Here is a 19,943-nt window from a genome sequence, read left to right on the forward strand (position 1 = left end):
CTCACAGGCAGAGCCGGCGATGCCACACGGCCAGCCTCCACATTGACCCTCCGCCTCGTGCGCCGCGAACGCCGCTGAACCCGCGCCCGGTACCCGTGAAGATGTCTCGACAGCAGGGACAGTGGGTGAAGCATGTAACACCTGGGGTGTACCTTGCGACGCACCAGACTCCCCACTGCCGCTACACTCCGAGGCAGCAGCCTGAAGACAGCTGACTGCGTCCATCAACACGTTCAGCTGTTCGCGAACAGTGGCCAGCTCCTTCTGCGTCCGTACACAGCAGTCACACATCCTATCCATCCTAAGAAATCAATTTACTATAGAGAGTTAATCAACTTTTAACTAGGTTGCTAATTCACTAAAGGCGGCTGGTAGTTGACTAAACTGTGGTTACTAGACACTTCTTGTAGAAAACGATTAAAATAGCTCTACTTGTCTCTGGACTGTATTCAAAACAAACACTAGCACTACTGGCACTGTGGCTGACTAAAGGGACTCTCTCTCTGACTGTATTCCAAACAAACACGAAATCTATGGAACACTATTACTAGCACTCGACAATTAAAGCTTGCTAAAAGCAAAAACACACGGAAGAAGAAGTGACAAGTAAAAAAAATACAGTTAATACTTAAATTAACGTAGCTCGCTGCACAGCAGACGTGACACAGACGGCAGTTACGACGAACTGGGAGATACGATATTGCGTGAAGAGTTTGACAGAGCACTGAAAGGCCTAAGTCGAAACAAGGCCCCGGGAGTAGACAACATTCCATTAGAACTACTGACAGCCTTGGGAGAGCCAGTCCTGACAAAACTCTACCATCTGATGAGCAAGATGTACGAGACAGGCGAAATACCCTCAGACTTTAAGAAGGATACAATAATTCCAATCCCAAAGAAAGCAGGTGTTGACCTTACGACTTATATTAGAGGAAAGATTAAGGAAAAGCAAACCTACATTTCTAGCATTTGTAGACTTAGAGAAAGCTTTTGACAATGTTGACTGGAATACTCTCTTTCAAATTCTAAAGGTGGCAGGGGTAAAATACAGGGAGCGAAAGGCTATTTACAATTTGTACAGAAACCAGATGGCAATTATAAGCGTCGAGGGGCATGAAAGGGAAGCAGTGGTTGGGAAGGGAGTGAGACAGGGTTGTAACCTATCCCCGATGTTATTCAATCTGTATATCGAGCAACCAGTAAAGGAAACAAAAGAAAAATTTGGAGTAGGTACTGAAATCCATGGAGAAGAAATAAGAAACTTTGAGGTTCGCCGATGACATTGTAATTCTGTCAGAGACAGCAAAGGACTTGGAAGAGCAGTTGAACGGAATGGACAGTGTCATGAAAGGAAGGTATAAGATGAACATCAACAAAAGCAAAACGAGGATAATGGAATTTAGTCGAATTAAGTCGGGTGATTCTGAGGGAATTAGATTAGAAAATGAGACACCTAAAGTAGTAAAGGAGTTTTGTTATTTGGGGAACAAAATAACTGATGATGGTCGAAGTAGAGAGGAGGATATAAAACGCAATTGCAAGGAAAGCGTTTCTGAAGAAGAGAAATTTGTTAACATCGAGTATAGACTTAAGAGTCAGGAAATCGTTTCAGAAAGTATTTGTGTGGAGTGTAGCCATGTATGGAAGTGAAACGTGGATCATAAATAGTTCGGATAAGAAGAGAACAGAAGCTCTCGAAATGTGGTGCTACAGAGGAATGCTGAAGATTAGATGGGTAGATCACATAACTAATGAGGAGGTATTGAATAGAATTGGTGAGGAGATTGTGGCACAACCTGACAAGAAGAAGGGACCGGTTAGTAGGACATGTTCTGAGGCATCAAGGGATCACAAATTTAGCATTGGAGGGCAGCGTGGGGGGTAAAAATCGTAGAGGAGACCAAGAGATGAATACACTAAGCAGATTCAGAAGGATGTAGGTTGCAGTTAGTGCTGGGAGATGAAGAAGCTTGCACAGGATAGAGTAGCATGGAGAGCAGCATCAAACCAGTCTCAGGACTGAAGACCACAACAACAACAACAACCAGTTACTTATGTTTTCCAGTCACAAAGCGAACGTGGGCTATTGCGATACACAACAGATTTTGCTGCTCCCCAGAGAAGAATGCCAGATGTGTAAGGTCCTGCAAACGAGGGGACCATAGGTTTGTTGAGATGACATGCTTCCTAAAGAATTCTCTCAGAAGAAGCACAGTGTTTTTAGCTGTGTACATAGTAGCATTATCTTGTAGTTGACTTCGTTTTCCTTTAGCTGACCAATGAACTCGTGGATATTTATTGAAACAGTACCGTAAACTGTCCACGGTTTCTTCAAAAAATAAAAGACCAATAGAGCGCCGTCTAAATATTGCTAGCCACGTTCCAATTATCTGGTTGTGCAATGGCGTTTCAAGCACACCTCGATGACTCTCCGTTGACCATAATCGTGAGTTCTGTGTGTTAACGTGACAGGAGAGTCTGAACCTGACCACGTCTGTATAGAAGGTGATATCAAGAATATCAGTGGTGTTCTTCCAGATTAAAGATGTACATCATTTGCAACAATGGATTCCCTTTTGATGTATGTATGCAGACAGAAACGACGAATGAAAATTTGTACAGAGGCTGAGATTTTTTTATGTGTTTTTTTCCAAAGTCGAGATTCGAACCCATATCTCCTGCTCACTTTTTTATTGTTTTTTGTTTTTGTCAAGTGCTCTACCGAATTTTTTAAATTTTTTTATTTATGTTTGGTTAGGGTGTTAAGGGTATCCAGCAAAAGAAAACAAAAAAGGCAGGACTAACCCTACGGCGCACCGCCAGTTGTGACCCTACGAAACAAAAATAAACTGATCCGTCTTCAGGCGTCGCCATCCTAGCTACCCCTAAGCTTCCCTCCCCCCACCCCCCACCCCCCCCCCAACCTGAGAAAACAAAGATAACTAAAAGGGACAATAGTTCCAGCGCCAGTCTTTAAGGGAGATAGGAACGATAGTTAGGAGACCCCAACAACCATAAAAGAAGGATTTCTCTTTGTTTGGATGTATCATATCTCTTTGTTGGCCTATATGTGTCGGTTCACATTATCGTGGAAGGTGATCACGAATGCATCACGAAATGCGGAATAAAACACACGCCATCTATGAAGGAGGGATGACGAAAGACACTGTGGTATTATCCTGCGAAAGTTCGTCGGTAACCGGCTGAGCGTACTGTGCGCGATCACGTCCCAATTCCAGAAGTCGAGGACTCTGTGTGGACCGTTGTGAAAGGCATTCTAATAACTGATTTTGAAACCAGATGTTTGGTTGGTGTTTCGTAAGCGCTTAGTGTGAAGTCTGGGGCAGCAGGAGGAACTCCGGGGAACCGGCATTGGCGCAGCACAGAGGTAACAGCCCACGATACACAGGATGAGAAGCCAAACGTCCTGTTTCCGAGCGTCAATGTTGTCGAGTTGGCAGCCAAAGCAAAGTGGCAAAGTAGCCAGTCCTATATGATGAGGGCGACAACTGATCGGGAATTTACCACTAACAACGACGTGCCAGAGTGCAGACACATATGATAGTAGAAAAGGGTGCATGGACGCAACCCCAAAACATCCGCCAATTAACGTCTATGGGCTTGTGAAGGGTGGGCGATGCAAACAAAGGATAACAGCCCTTCGCACAGGGTGGCAGGTGACCAGGAGATCGTACCGAACATAGCTGAGTGCTATGAAATAAGTTACGATATGGTACATTAAGACCGAGATGAGTGCTATGTCAATCGGCATTTGGGGAGAAGCTGGTCGGAGGATAGCCAAGAGACTACGTGTTAAGGCCTGGGAGGACCCCCACCAGTGCTGCAGTACAGTATTCACAAAAAGCGCAATGTTGTAGCGGACCTGCTGACACGAAGTATCCGAGGGCCGATTTAAGTCGGTTACCAAGGTGTAATGGCATCCGGAGGATCTGGGCAACATGTACCAGTTTAGGGACCACATACATGCTGGTAGTTGGTTCAAGCTGCACTGGACATGGCAGTGAACGTAGTGCCACATGGACTGTAAAATCCAGTGGTAAGCCAATGGTGCAGTGGTGTGTGTAGAGCCTGTAAAGTATGTCCCTAAGTAACAAAGAGTGGTACTGATGGGGAATGGGTGTGGCACCACAACCTGGGGTCCATGCCTGCTATGCATCATCATCGACTTGTGGACGTTAAGGATGCTACCTGACATATGTCCCTACTCCTCAATCCAGTGGATGGCGTCATTGAATTCCAGTGTGGAACAGAAGAAAATTAGGAGATCATCTGCATAGGCCCTACAGTGATAGGTATGATCACACAAGGTGAAATCCCGTAGGTGAGTTGTAAGACTGGAGATGAGGGGCTCCAGTGCGATGGCATGTGATAGTGCAGAACAACGTATAGGAATCGGTCCATCAAGTCTCCCATTGACATGGACCACAGAGGCAGCGGGAGCAGTAACGGTGAATGGCGTCCACAAAGAATGGCGGGAACACCGTAAACGTCTTAATCGTGAGGAGGAATGGGTGTTGAACGTAATTGAAGGCACTTATAAAATCAATGGTGAACAGTGCCGCACAGAGCCGACAGATCGCGGCTGTCACGATGATGTCTCGGCATTCTCCCAAAGCCGTTTTAAGGGTAGCCCCACAACCATGTGCAGTCTGTTCCGGTGAGATGACTGTAGTTAAGACCGTGTGTATGCACGCCGCTCAGATTTAGATGCGTGTTCGTTGATGTAAGGGGCGGTACGTGGAAACATTTTCTCCTCCCGATCGCTTGACAGACATGAGTCATCAGTCTTCTAACTGGTCTGATGTGGGGTGCATCAAATTCCTCTCCTGTATCAACCTATTCGTCTCATTGTAGCACTTGCAACCTACGTCCTCAACTACTTGCTGGATGTATTCCAGTCTCTGTCTGCCTCTACAATTTTTACCCTCTACAGCTCCCTCTAATACGATGGAGGCCATTCCCTGATGTCTTAACAGATATCCTATCATCCTGTCCCTTCTTCTTCTCAGTGTTTTCCATACATTCATTTCCTCTCCGATTCTGCTCAGAGCATTCTCATTCCTTGCCTTATCAGTTCACCTAATTTTCAAAAATCACGTGAAGCATCACACCGCAAATGCTTCGATTCTCTTCTGTTCTGATTATGCCACAGTCCATGTTTCACTATCATACAAATCGACCGATGACCTCACTGTTTTGTCTCTTCCACCAAATCAACCATACAATGCAGTGCTCCAAGCGTGTATTCTCAGAAATTTCTTCCTCAAATTAAGGTCTATGTTTGATACTAGTAAACTTCTCTTGGAATAACCTCTTTGCCAGTGCTATTCTTCTTCTTCCTTAACTTTATTTGCTTCGTGACCACCAATCTTGATGTTAAGTTTCTCCCTGTTCTCATTTCTGCTACTTCTCATTACTTTTGTTTTCTTCGATTGAATCTCAGTCCATATTCAGTACACATTGGACGCTTCATTTAATTCAGTAGGTCCTGCAAACCTCTTCAGTGTTAGTCAAGATAGCAATGCCATCAGCGAATCTTATCATTAATATCCTTTCATCTTGAATTTCAGTTCCACTCTTGAACTTTTCATTTATTTCCTCCATTGCTTTCTCGATGTGTAGATTGGACAGCAGGGTCAAAAAATTACATTCGCGTCCTATACCATTTTTAATCAGAGAACTTCGTCCTTGGTCTTCCACTCTAATTATTCCCTCTTGACTCCTGCACATGTTGTATATTACCCGTCTCTCCCTATAGTTTACCTCTATTTTCCTCGTCTTGCACAATATGACATTGTCGAACGCTTTTTCCAGGTCGGCAAACCTTAAGAACGCGTCTTCATTTTTCTTTCGTCTTGTTCCCATTATCAACCGCAACGAAAGAACTGCCTCACTGCCGCCTTCACCTTTCCTATAGCCCAACTGATCGTCCTCTAACACATCCTCAGTTTTCTTTTCCATTCTTCTTTTGTGAAGGTGAATTTGCGATAATTCTCGCACTTGTCGGCTCTTGTAATTTTCGGAATTGTGTGGATGATATTGTTCTGAGAGTCAGATGATATGTCGCCAGACTCATACATCCTACTCACCAACGTGAGCAGTCGTTTAGTCACCAATTCCACAGTGATTTTAGAAACCCTGATGAGATGTTTCTGATTCTAATACTGGATAAGGTTTTTTTGACCTGTCTACAGGCCGAGGCAGTAATTTCTTTTTCGATTTCTTCACATTTTTCATGCAGCCATTTCATCTTAGCTTCCCTGCATTTTCTATTTATTTCATTCCCAAGCGGCTTGTATTTCTGTTTTCTAGAATTTTCCTGGACATTTCTGTACTTCCTTCTTTCATCGACCGACTGAAGTTTTCTTCTGTTACTCAAGGCTCCTTTGCAAATACCTTCTTTGTAGCAGTGTTCTTGTTTCCAACTTCTGTGATTACTCTTTGTAAAGATGTCCATCCCTCATCAATTGAACTGTCTGGTGTGCTGTTCATTATTGAAGTATCTATAGCCTCAGAGAACTTCAAGTGTATCTCTTCATCCATTAGTAATTCCGTAACGCACTTCTTTGCGTTATGATTCTTCCTGACAAGTATTTTAAACTTCAGCCGACTCTGTATCACTACTGAACTGCTCTTTCTGCTGCTGGGTATGCATTACGATCCAGTATTTCATATCGGAACCTCTGCCTGACCATGATGTAATGTAACTGAAATCTTCCCGTTCTCCTGGGATTTTCCAATTATACCTTCTCCTGCTGGATTCTTGAACGGGGTATTCGCTATTATTTGCTGAAATTTATTGTAGAACTAAGTCTTTCTCCTCTCTCATTCCTAATACCAAGCCGATATGTTCGATAACCCTTCCTTCCAATCCTTTCCTTACAGCCGCAGTCCAATCCCCCTTGACTATTAGATTTGCATCTCCCTTTACTGCCTGTTCCATATCCTCATATACTTTCTATATCTCTTCATCTTCAGCGTCCGCCCCGATAGCTGAATGGTCAGCGTGACGGACTGCCGTCCTAAGGTGCCCAGGTTCGATTCCCGGCTGGGTTGGCGACTTTTCCGCTCAGGGACTGGGTGTTGTGTTGTCTTCATCATTTCATCCCCAACCGGCGCGCAGGTCGCCCAATGTGGCGTCGAATGTAATAAAACCTGCACCAAGGCAGCCGGACCAGCCCCGTAAGGGGCCTCCTGGCCAATGAAGCCAAAACGCTCATTTCCATTTTTTCATCTTCAGCCTGCAATGTCAGCATGCTTACCCGAACTACCCTTGTCGGTGTTGGTTTGCTGTCGATTCTGATGAGAAGAACCCTATCGCTGAACTGTTCACAGTATCTCGCTCTTCTATTCCTATTCATAACGAATCCTACTCCCGTTATAGCATTTTCTGCCACTGTTGGTATTACTCTATACTCATCTGACCAGAGAGACTTGTCTTTTTTTCATTTCACTTCAGTGACCCCCATTATATTTAGATTGAGCCTTTGCAGTTGCCTTTTCAGATTTTCTAGCTTCCTTACCACGTTCAAACTTCTAGCATTCCACGCCTCGACTCGTAGAACGCTATCCTTTCGTTAATTATTCAGTCTTTTTCGCGTAGTCACCTCCCTCTTGGCAGTCCCCTCTCGGAGATCCCAATGGGGGATTATTCCGGAATTTTTTGTCAATGGGAATATCATAAGGACACTTTTTCAGTTGCAGGCTATATGTCCTGTGAATACACATTATGTGTCTTTAATTCAGTGGTTTCCACTGCCTTCTGCATTCTCATGCCGTTGATCATTGCTGATTCTTCCCCCTTTAGGGGCAGTTTCCAACCCCAGGGGCAAGAGACTGACCTGAATCTCTATCTGCTCCTCCACCCTCAATGACAGAACCGTTGCCTGAATGAGGGTAATTTCTTATGCCGGAAGTCTTCGGTCGCCAATGCTGATGATTTTTATTCAAAATTACACGATAGCGAGGTTCGAACTTGGGATCGAGGACATTTTGATTACTAATCAAAGACGCTACCCCTAGTCCACAGGTGCACTGGTCCCAATAGTTTAGGCACCAATAAAAGAATGCGAGTGACAAATTCGGGTGGTATCAGGTAGGATAGAGTAAAGAGTTCACGAAGCACCTCCAACCAGTGAGGTGGTGAAAGCCCAGTAGAAATCCTCCAGAAGACCATCTGGTCCCAGCGACGTCTTCTTCGCCATCTTGTCGATCGCGTCCGCCATCTCGTCACGGGTGTCGGCTCTGTAATTGTGAGGGTGCATTCAGGAGCAGGAGCAGGACAGAGGTGGTCCGTTCGTCGTCGTAAAAGTGGTGATAACGGTCAGCGAAGGCAGACACCACTGCCGGCTGCATTGTGTGGCGAGTGCGACTAGAGGTGTAGTGAGTGGAGACGAAGAATCGACGTCAGCGACTATTATCAGATGCAGGGTGGACCATGGACGGCGGTTACTCGCGTAGAACATCGTGTCGTCGCAAACGCACCACGATGTTGCACTATTAACGCCTCTAGAATGTGAGGAGACGTGCTTTAGTACGTTGGCGTTCCTCTCAGGTGGCGATAGGAATGCATCGAGCTCGCGCCGAACAGTGTAGTGGAAATTGGTGGTGTCCTGATTCGACGCCGCTGCTGCTTGTCACACTGCAGGAAGATCTGGGTGACTGCAGGCTGCACCCGGTTCAGCCACCAGGACGGCCTTGTAGCGGCAGTGCGCTGTCAGCAGTGCGGTCTGCAAGTAGGGAAGTGTAACCTTCCGTAACACTTTGCTGCACCAGACTGACTGACGTGGTAGATGGCGCAATGGTCTAAAAACTCAAGGGGCCATTTTTTCTGTTTGGGAGCTCTCGTTTCCAAGGTGGACAGGGACATAAAACCGATCTAGTCTGCTCGCAGAATCTACTGTATAATGGATAGACGAGGATTGGGACTTATGTAGAGGCAACTATTTATTGACAACCGATACAAAAGAGTTACATGTTTTCACTTGTTACTGTCCTTCAAAGAAGTCACCAGCGTTTTGTAGAACCCGTTGTGGAAGGCGTAGTATACCGTTAGCAGAGCTTGTTCTGTTGACGGTGCGAATGGAGCGGTCTACTGCCTGTCGAATCTCTGGAACAGTTGTGAAGCGAATGGCACAAAGTGGTTCCTTCATCTTCGGAATCAAATCAAAGTCACAAGGACTTAAGTCCGGGGAGTATGGTGGATGGTACAGTACTTCTCAGTCCCATCGACCGAACACAGCAGCCGCAGCTTGCGCTGTATGAGACCACGCGTTGTCGTGCAAAATGATGGGTGGGTTGCGCAGAAAGTGTCGCTGCTTCTTTCGCAAAGGTGGTCGTAGGTGATGCTCCAAAAACGAACAGTAATACGCGGCGACACTTTCTGCGCAACCCAGCCATCATTTTGCACGACAATGCGCGGACGCATACAGCGCAAGCTGTGGCTTCTCCGTTCGGTCGACTTAAGTCCTTGTGACTTTGATTTGATCCCGAAGATGAAGGAACCACTTCCTAGCATTCGCTTCGGAACTTTTCCAGAGATTCGACGGGCAGTAGACCGCTCCAATCGCACCATCAACAGGACAGGCTCTGCTGACGGTATACTACGCCTTTCACATCGCTGGAAACGGGTTCTGCGCAACGCTGGTGACTACTCTGAAGGACAGTAACAGGTGCAAACATGTAACTCTTCTGTATCGGCTGTGAATAAATGGTTGCCACAATTGAAGTTCCATCCCTCGTAACCGGGCCATCGGAGTGGGTCATCACCCAAACGTCAACGAGACGAAAGTCTTCGACTAAGGTACACAGCATAGGCCATGCCGACTAATCAAGTGAATCGTCCTTCAGGTGAGGATGCAGTTGAAATCGCCGCCCTCAACGAAGCAATAAAAGCATCTGGAAATCGGATGGGCCACGTCATCTGCGAAGAACGTGGACCGCTGCCGCCGATTCGTGAAACCAGATATCGATGACGTGCACGCCAAGGATTGTTTGTTATTGCCACGTCCTGGCCGGACGGGAGGCGTGTCATATCCATGACTGGGGTCCCTCCGCTTATGTAAAAGGCTACTCCGCACCCCGTGTGATTGGCTACAGACGTGTACGTGTCATAGAAGTAAACTGGTGGTAGCGTGGCAACACAAACTTGCTGAAGAAGGGCGGCGCCGATCAGGGGCGCAAAGCATATCACGGAGGAACAGCAACTTTGGTGCAGTGCCGATCGTGCTGACGTCCAGTGCGGCGAACCGGTACGTGCGTGCTAGCAATGCTGGACGCGCGTCTACCATGGCCAAGGCGGTGTGAAGTAGCGACCGAAAACCGCAAGGAGGGCCCGCACCCTCTGGCCGCCGTGCGTCGATTCCGATATTAAAGAACAACCTCGTCCGAGGGTGGTAGACAGTCCTGTGGAGGAGGCATTTCGTCCCTCACGTCGTCACCTCACACGTCCCTGTGCCGAAGGTCTGTCCAGTGTCCATGTGAGCGTCATTTTCGCGATAGATCATGAGACGTCGGCAGGAAGACAGGAGTCGGAACCTCCGCACCAGTCGTTACGATGTATCCTGCAGTATCCACTGGTTGACCATCAGGCAAAATAAACTTGTTGTTCATCGCTAGTGCCGTCCGGTGACATCTGCGTGGGGTCTTCCGCTGCTTAGGCTGCGCCTCTATTATCTTGGGAAAGAGGACCCGTGAGCGAGTGGCGATGTTTGCGCCGACGCGGCGAGCTTTGTTTACGTTCGCATTCTTGCTTATCAGACGACGGCTACGAGGAGTGTCGACTTGTTTCGAAGACTTCGGTCGGTACAACGAAGGAGTCGAACAGGTATCGTGGAGAGGTACCCGACTCCATGGCGACCGTCGTGGGAGTCAGGGTGGCGGCCGTTTGGTCCGATGGAGCGACTGTATCGTCCTAAGGGCGGTGGGATGGCGGGACGTGTCGATCCGACAGACCGTACGACGGACTGGTCGATGCTGTAGGCGTGGCGAGGACCGACACGTAAAGTTTTGATAGCGGAGTCAGCGTAGGTGACACGGACACTTCTGACAAGGGGAGCTGATTTCAAGAATCGATGTCCCATGTATGAACCAGCTTTAAACTTGTGATCACCTTACAAATGAGTTAGTATTTGACGGGAAGCATATAAGCGAGTAAACGTTTAGGAAAGATTTCAAATTATAGAAACATAAAGATTTTTGGAAATTGCTAAGTGATCTTATTATAAAACACTGGAAGAGCGTAGTCTGGGTAATTTGTGCTTCGTTTTAATCAAAGGTTGTTTTTTCATCAATGTTTACGACATCATATCTTCTTAAGTTCAAATGGCTCTGAGCACTATGGTACTTAACAACTGAGGTCATCAGTCCCCTAGAACTTAGAACTACTTAAACCAGCTAACCAAAGGACATCACACACATCCACGCCCGAGGCAGGGTTGCAGCCTACGATTGTAGCGGTCGCGCGGTTCCAGACTAAAGAGCCTAGAACCACTCGGCCACCGCGGCCGGCCTATCTTCTTAAGTATATTTCGTACAATGATATAATGTTGCAGGCCTTTTCTGTGGAATATGTGGATAATGGCTGGAGAACGTGTTTGGAATAGAGTTATTGGTAGAGAAGTAATAAGTTATATGCCATGCCTGATGATGATGTTTTACTGCATGAACAGCGGAAACGTAGTAAGAGATAAACTTTTTTTTCCTTTTATTATTTTGTAGGGAATTCCAGGGAGAAAACTGTGGTAAAGGTTTGGAATTATCTCTAAAGTTTATTGGAAGATGTTAAGCGCTCTCATTCACAAATACTAGACGAATTAGTCTAGGTAATTTGTGCGCAGTGAGTTTCGCTGCCTCAAGAGATAAAAAAGAGTTTCTAACTGTGATACATAGTTGTCTGTCTGTGCTAAACCTTTAACATACGATTGTACCTCTCAATGCGTAGATTACGACTGAATTTTAAATTCGGTCCATCATTATATGAAATCCTGAAAAAATCAGATTCCCCCTGGAAGCCATTAGACAGGCAAGCAGCAACCGGTTCTGTGAACTGTCTACCGTACCGTGAGCTACAAAAAATATAATAAATATATAATTATATGATTATATAAAAAATTTAATATCTCAACTTGAACAGCAGTACTTACTTCTATTTATGGTCCGTGTAGAGGACTTGCTGTAAAACCTAACTGCAGATCCTCTTGAACAGAGTCTAAATGCCAACAAATTTTCTGAGTGAAGTGTTTCCTTAACATGTGCCGTAGTCTGCTTCATTAGGAGTATACGGTGCTACATAACGTGCTTTAAAAATATTACACAAAATAAAAGAGGATCGAGTGCTTAACTAATGATCAAGGTTACAACGTCTAAGACATGGGTGCGCGGAAGCGGAGAATAGTTTCTTTACGTTAATATTATTATTTCTTTTCAAAATAACAATTCACATCAATCTGTGCCACCTGTCCTGATATATTAGTGTATTCATTATAATGATAATAATAATAACACGAAGTGAGCTATTCGAGGAATGGTGTCTAACTGCATCCGGTTTGCTCAATGGCTGACGAGAAGGAAGTGCTGAGGGACGATAAAAAGAGATAAAATCACCTAAAACATTTGATGGACGAATGTCTATCAGCACGTCTCTTTGTAAGCTTTTATTGTTTCTGCTAATAACTAGAAGGTTGTATTTAATCAAAACACTTCGACCGTATCCCATTTCGTAATATAATAACATCAACAAATCAAACGTTCCAGATATAATGTTCAGACCAGCTGCATACGATCAGCATATTGTACGCCAGGTTTTCTCTCGGAATAGCACGGGTAAGGCCTGCATTGCACCCAGGTATCTGAGGGGAAGGGTGCGGAAACCTTGCGATGTCTCTGCTGCACTGCCTCTTCTCCAGCGGGCTAAACGTCCAAAAATGCAGAGCTAGACCACTTCGTAGAAATTCATCTCCTACTCAACGCAAAAATTCAGTCTCTTCCAGTAAAATGAGTCGGGCTACAGTAGTAAACGATAAGTGTGTATGTGTGTGTGTGTGTGTGTGTGTGTGTGTGTGTGTGAGAGAGAGAGAGAGAGAGAGAGAGAGAGAGAGTTCCGAAAATGTTTGAAATTATGTAAGAAGTTTGCTCTCATTCTGATACACTATGTGAATACAAAAAAAAGTGTGTGAATTCCTAAGGGACCAAACTGCTGAGGTCATAGGTCCCTAGACTTACACACTAGTTAAACTAACTTATGCTAAGAACAACACACACACACATGCCCGAGGGAGGACTCGAACCTACGGCGGTAGGGGCCGCGCAATCCGTGACATGGCGCCTTAGACCGCGCTGCCACTCCAGAGCGGCGACTCATATCAAATACAACATGATTTCAAATATCATGTTACATGATATGCAACTAGTATACAGTTTTTATACTGACCTGATGGCGACTAACCGAAATACGTAGTAGTGGAGGAGGAGGAGGAGGAGATTAGTGTTTAACGTCCCGTCGACAACGAGGTCATTAGAGACGGAGCGCAAGCTCGGGGGAGGGAAGGATGGGGAAGGAAATCAGCCGTGCCCTTTCAAAGGAACCATCCCGGCATTTGCCTGAAGCGATTTAGGGAAATCACGGAAGACCTAAATCAGGATGGCCGGAGACGGGATTGAACCGTCGTCCTCCCGAATACGAGTCCAGTGTGCTAACCACTGCGCCACCTCGCTCGGTTACGTAGTAGTAACAAAGCACGTATTCGCCTTAAAAACTTGTTAAGCGACTCCAAAGCTGAGACAATATGACAGTAAAAAAATGGAAGACATCAATATCAGCGAAAGTTTTGAGACATGGAACTTCGGAGGACCCGCAAAAGTAATCAGAAAGAACCCGTTCATCAGCATTATAAAAATTATGAACGAAATTAGTAGAACTCTGACATTCGTTTTGTAGTTCGGTAGCAGTTGTTCAAATCAGAATCTCTTCTCTCTGAAAGAGCTCCGATAAGACGAGTCTTATCTCTCGCTTCACGTGAGACACTCTGATTACGTCACTTGAACATACTAACAGCCGGGACCCCTTTAGGAATGTCATCGGTCACGAGCCAAGACCGTCTTACTGCTCTCCGTAAGTTATCATTACTTTTGGTACTTGGTTAATATTCAGTCTAAGCTCAAAACGGACAGAAGAAAATCTGAACGTAGTTAAACTTTTTTTTTAAACAAGCAAAAAGGTTTCGAACCATCATGGAACGTTACTTAAGACACGTTTAAAGCGCTGATCCCTCAACATATATTCAGGTAAAGATTACCAGTACGAACATGTTACCGTACGAACAGATTTTCTTGAATTTAGCCTCTATTTGTACGCACGTAAGCTTATAAGATCGATTTTAGTAGTTGCATCTTGTTTATTTCTCTTTCAAAGAGTAAAAGCACATGCCATAACATATCTTTCTCTGAAATAGGTAAGACTTAGCACATACCTTTCAGTAAGCCACAAGCCGTTATCTTCCAGTACCGGAACTGTGTGTTGTGGATTTCTCTGTAACAAGTGCAGTTCCAGTTAACAACCTCGAGTAAAACTTTAAAGATCGCTTTTAGTTAACGATACCATAAAACGTACCCGGCTTAAGATATTAAAAGTAAAGTCAGTACGCCTTTAACTAATGCTAATTCTGCCAACAACGCTTTTACATATATTTAATGCAAATTAAGTAAGATCATTACAGCATAATCAAATTCTTAAAGAATATGACTTTCTTAGTAAAAGCGTAAAAAATTGCAACGATATTTCATTCTACATACTTTGATTCATTATCTGCATGGTGAAACTGAGAATTATTCCAGATAATATAAATTCCGTTAAGATTTTGCAAGTTGTCTAGTTGAGCTAATTTATAGCCACGTTGTAGCTGGACGCAGACTTCTTACCTTCAACCATTCAGGCTTCCTCAGATCAACCCTCGGGTTGACATTAACAATTTTCAGATCGACTCCAACAGCACCAGCCACGAGACGAACTAAGCGGCACGGGATGCTCAGGTTGCTGTTGTAGAGAGTCAACGGCGACATGGCTGTTCCTAGAAAACAACACACATCTTAAATAGTTCACTATACGGTTGGCAGCTCTATTGCACCCTTAGGTTTATGGGCACACGTTCATCGTTCAAGTAACAGCGTTCGACAACGTAAAACGGCGCAAGGTATTTGAAATTGGGAAAGACAGATAATATACAATATGTAGAATATGTAATAAAAACAATATGAGTGAATGACCAAGACAATAGTACATGGATTAACAACGGCGCAAAAGCAAGGATGCAGACTCTCTCCGCTACTGCTAAACCATCCAAGAAGCAATGACGAAAACAAAAGGAACGTTTAAAAGTGTCATCAAAATTCTAGGAGAAAGGATATTAATGGCAAGATTCGGTGATGACATTGCAATCCATACCGAAAAAGAGAAACAATTACAGGAGCAGTTGAATGGAATTATTTAATAAGCACATAATATGGTTTGAGTGAAAACAAAAGACATAGAAAACTACTGAGGAGTAGAAGAAAACAGTTTAGTGATAAACTTAAAATGACAATTTTGCACCATGAAGTAGACCATGTGAAAGACTTTTGCTACCTTTGAAGCAAAGTAGCCTATGAAGGACGAAGCAAGGATGATATAGCAAGGAATCTAGTATAGGCAAAGACGACATTGCAGGCCAAAATAAGTCTATTACTCTGTTGTGCAAAACTTAAGGAAGAAAATAACTTTCCCAAGACGTGTCACTGCCAAGTAACATACCTCGATGAAACTTGGACGTCGCATAGAAACAGCTACTCCAGTATAGTACAGAACGTGAATGAAAGAAATAAAGAATGAAACGAGCAGAAATGAACGCTTTTATTCAAAGGTAATGACTAAATTGAAGTAACCGGGATCCTCTAGTTCCAAGAGCTGGTCCAGCTGCGCTGTTCCATACGGTGCGGATTGTCATCCATAGAAATGAAGTCGGGGCCGAATGCACCCTTGAAAAGACGCACATAAGAAATGAATACAGTGTCACAATCACGCTGACAGAGAATATACAATTTCAAAGATTTGTTGGTCAGTATGCCGAAGCAACATTATACCTCCCGACACTGAAACGCCTGGACCACCTTATTTATTTATTTATTGCTCCGTGGGACCAAATTAAGGAGAAGTCTCCATGGTCATGGAACGAGTCAATACATGAAATTATAACACGATATTAGAAACAGATAAAATGAAATATAAAAAAATATATTCAGGTGACAAGTCGTAAGTTTAAATAAAGAAAATCAACAATCTAACACTGAAGTTTGCTTAATTTTTTAGCTCTTCCAGGAGCACCTCGACAGAATAGAAGGAGTTAGCCATGAGGAAACTCTTCAGTTTAGACTTAAAAGAGTTTGGGCTACTGCTAAGATTTTTGAGTTCTTGTGGTAGCTTATTGAAAACGGATGCAGCAGAATACCGCACTCCTTTCTGCACAAGAGTCAAGGAAGTGCATTCCACATGCAGATTTGATTTCTGCCTAGTATTAACTGAGTGAAAGCTGCTAACTCTTGGGAATAGGCTATTATTGCTAACAACAAATGACATTAAAGAAAATATACACTGTGAGGGCAATGTCAGAATTCCAAGACTATTGAACAAGGGTCGACAAGAGGTTCTCGAACGTACACCACATATAGCTCGAACAGCCCGTTTTTGAGCCAAAAATACCCTTTTTGAATCAGAAGAATTACCTCAAAAAATAATACCATACGACATAAGCGTATGAAAATATCCGAAGTAGACTACATTTCGTGTTGAAGTGTCACTTATTTCAGATACTGTTCTAATGGTAAATAAAGCAGCATTTAGTTTCTGAACAAGATCCTGGACATGGGCTTTCCACAACAGCTTACTATCTATCCGAACGCCTAGGAACTTGAACTGTTCCGTCTCGCTTATAATATGCCCATTCTGTCTGATCAAAATTGTGAGTTAGAAACTGTAAAAACTGAGTCTTACTGTGATTTAGCATCAAATTATTTTCCACAAGCCACGAACTTATTTCATGAACTACATTATTTGATACTGTTTCAATATTACACACAAGATCCTTCACTACCAAGCTGGTGTCATCAGCAAACAGAAATATTTTTGAATCACCTGTAATACTAGAAGGCATATCATTTATATAAATAAGAAACAGCATTGGCCCCAGCACCGACCCTTGGGGAACGCCCCACTTAACAGTGCCCCATTGGGACTGAACATCACTACCACTCTCAATATTGCGGAGAATTACCTTCTGCTTTCTGTTCTTAAAGTAAGAGGCGAACCAATTGTAAGCTACTCCCCTTACTCCATAATGGTCCAACTTCTGCAGTAATATTTTTTGGTCAACACAGTCAAAAGCCTTCGTTAAATCAAAGAAAACACATAGCGTTCGCAACCTTTTATTTAATCCGTCCAAAACCTCACAGAGAAAAGAGAATATAGCATTTTCAGTTGTTAAACCATTTCTAAAACCAAACTGAACATTTGACAGCAAATTATGTGAATTTAAAGGCTCCAGTAACCTTGTATATGCAACCTTCTCGATAACTTTAGCATGTTCGACAATATTCTAGGTGCAACTCGTACCATCATATGGGAAGAGGCGTGAACATCTAATGCACACGGGAGTATTTCCGAACATGGTCGTTTTGGTGGTCCAGGCGTTATGGTGACGGGAGATGTAATGTTGCATCGGCATATTGACCTCCAAATCTTTGACTCACCAGTCAAAGTCAGTATGACACTGTATTCCTTTCCAATGTGCGTCTCTTCAGGGCTGCATTCGGCTCTGACTTCATTTCCAGCGTTCCGTGTCTCAGTCTGCATACCCTTATAGGATTTCTTTGTTGTCTGTATGTCTGTGTGACTGCTAAGAACCCTTTTTCTCAGGAATGGGTAGACCTATCAACTTCAAATTTATGTCACGTACTGAAGTCTATTTTCCCTTACGGGTGCAAAAATTTAAAGCTTCTAAGCCACTTCAATCAAAACATATGGTCATTTATGTTACATATTTTGATACTCGAAAACTCACTCATCAAAACCTATAGGGTGCTTCCTGTTTCTTAGAATCATGAATTTTGGCGAGAAGAAACATCTCGCAGTACAAGTAAAGGGTAAAATCTGAAAACCGCTAATTTGCAACTATATCACACGAGAATATTTTTGTCTCTTTTTTATGCATCTGTTTGACAATCTGATACGATTCGTATTCTCTGGAACAGTTTGACGTAACTATTTGAAATTTTTGTCACATACTATGGTCTATGTTCTTTTGGCGACGTAAAAATTGTAAGCTTCTACATAAATGCAATCAAAAGACATGGGTATTTATGTCACATATTTTAATACTCGCTAACTCACTCATCGAAACCTATAGGGTACTTTCCGACGACGTAGAATCATGAAATTCGACGAAAGGCAAGGTTTCGCACTGCAAGTAAAGTAAAAACATTGAAATTCGTGAAACTGCAACCATATTTCATATCAAATATATTTTGCCACTAGACCATACGTCGTATTCATCACCCTTAAAAAGCGTAATAGACGAATATAACTGCAAGTAAGCATAAAATGTAATTTTTAGTATGTTTTAGTAAGTAAATAAAAACTGTTTTACTACATAAACTCTCTGTCTACATATATAAACTGAAGTCCCCTGGTAGCTTCTTTTAGTATGCCCGGGCTAGTCTGGGTGAGGAACAACTGTACAGATGTTGGTAACCAATTGGAATTTGCGGGACCAGTATCTTCGATGTCGATAATAGGCAAAAATCGTTGAGTTTCTCGATTCCCAGGATGGATTATATATATATAAGTTTCTACGAAATCCTCAGTCGCTAGTCCTACTCGCATCAGGCCAATTTTATTAAGGATAATGTGCGACCACATCGAACAGTGCAGGTGAAGGAAGGTTTGGAAAAAGGCGATATTCAGCGGATGAACTGACCTTCCCGTTCGCCCGTCTTAAATTGCATCGAGAGCCTGACTTTGACTAAAAGTATCATTTTTGTGCGTCTCACTGTGTGTTTCTTTCACTTACCTTTTGTACAACAACATAGCAGTTCTTTCTATGTAAGGTCAAATTCCATGTAGTAATTGTACTTGGCAGTGACACACAATGCGAAAGTTACAATCGTCCTTAAGCTTTGGAAACCAATATAGTATCAAATACAACACATAATTTGAGGAAAAAACTTCTGAGAACCTGCGTCTGGAGCACAGCGCTCTACAGAAGTGAATCGCAGATTGCGGGAAAGTCGGAAGAGAAAGGAATCGACGCGTATGAGAGGTGGTGTTGCAAAAGGATGCTGAAACTTAATTAGAATGATAAGAAATGAGGATATCCTGTGGTGAATCGTTAAGGAAAGGAATATTTGGAAAATGCTGATAAGAAAAAGGCATTGGTAAGCTATGGGGGAACAACGTCCATGCTGCTAGAGGGAGTCGTATACGGTGAAAACTACAGAGGAAAAATTGTCATTTCCCTACATATTTACTTTTTTATTATGTTTACATTTAGATGACTGATTTGCAAGAAAGTAAGAACTGAGGTGAATGAGTTGAAAGAAAATTATGTTAGTAGATATAATTTATAGGTTCAGGCTCAGGCTCATTGTTATAAGGAAAGCCATCCAGTAACATGACTAAATTTATCATCCTTTATAAAGGAAAATTTCAATAAACCACCTAGAAAAACAGAGGGACCATCAAGGACAGCAAGGGACGTAGTGCCTTTTACCTTCACCTTATTTTTCTTATTGGTCCTAGTATTGATTTCAGTGTTATCAATCACCTTGGCCCACCCTACAACATCCACATTCGTCGATACAAAAGGCATCACACAATAAAAATGAGATTTATCTATGTC

General features: G+C 43.4%; 1 protein-coding gene across 1 annotated transcript in view; it reads right to left on the reverse strand.

Annotated features, from left to right (window-relative positions):
• LOC124777246 (glutathione S-transferase 1-1-like) overlaps positions 1-19,943 on the reverse strand; it is a 45,886-nt gene that overhangs the window by 16,738 nt on the left and 9,205 nt on the right. Inside the window, exons 2-3 of the mRNA XM_047252573.1 lie at positions 14,938-15,086; positions 14,490-14,548 (exon numbers count right to left, since the gene is read on the reverse strand). Of these exons, the coding sequence (XP_047108529.1) occupies positions 14,490-14,548; positions 14,938-15,078 (200 nt within the window). The 5' untranslated portion in view covers positions 15,079-15,086. The remainder of the gene's footprint in view (positions 1-14,489; positions 14,549-14,937; positions 15,087-19,943) is intronic.

Source organism: Schistocerca piceifrons, chromosome 2 (genome assembly GCF_021461385.2).
Source record: "Schistocerca piceifrons isolate TAMUIC-IGC-003096 chromosome 2, iqSchPice1.1, whole genome shotgun sequence".
In the NCBI taxonomy this organism is placed as follows: Eukaryota; Metazoa; Arthropoda; class Insecta; order Orthoptera; family Acrididae; genus Schistocerca; species Schistocerca piceifrons.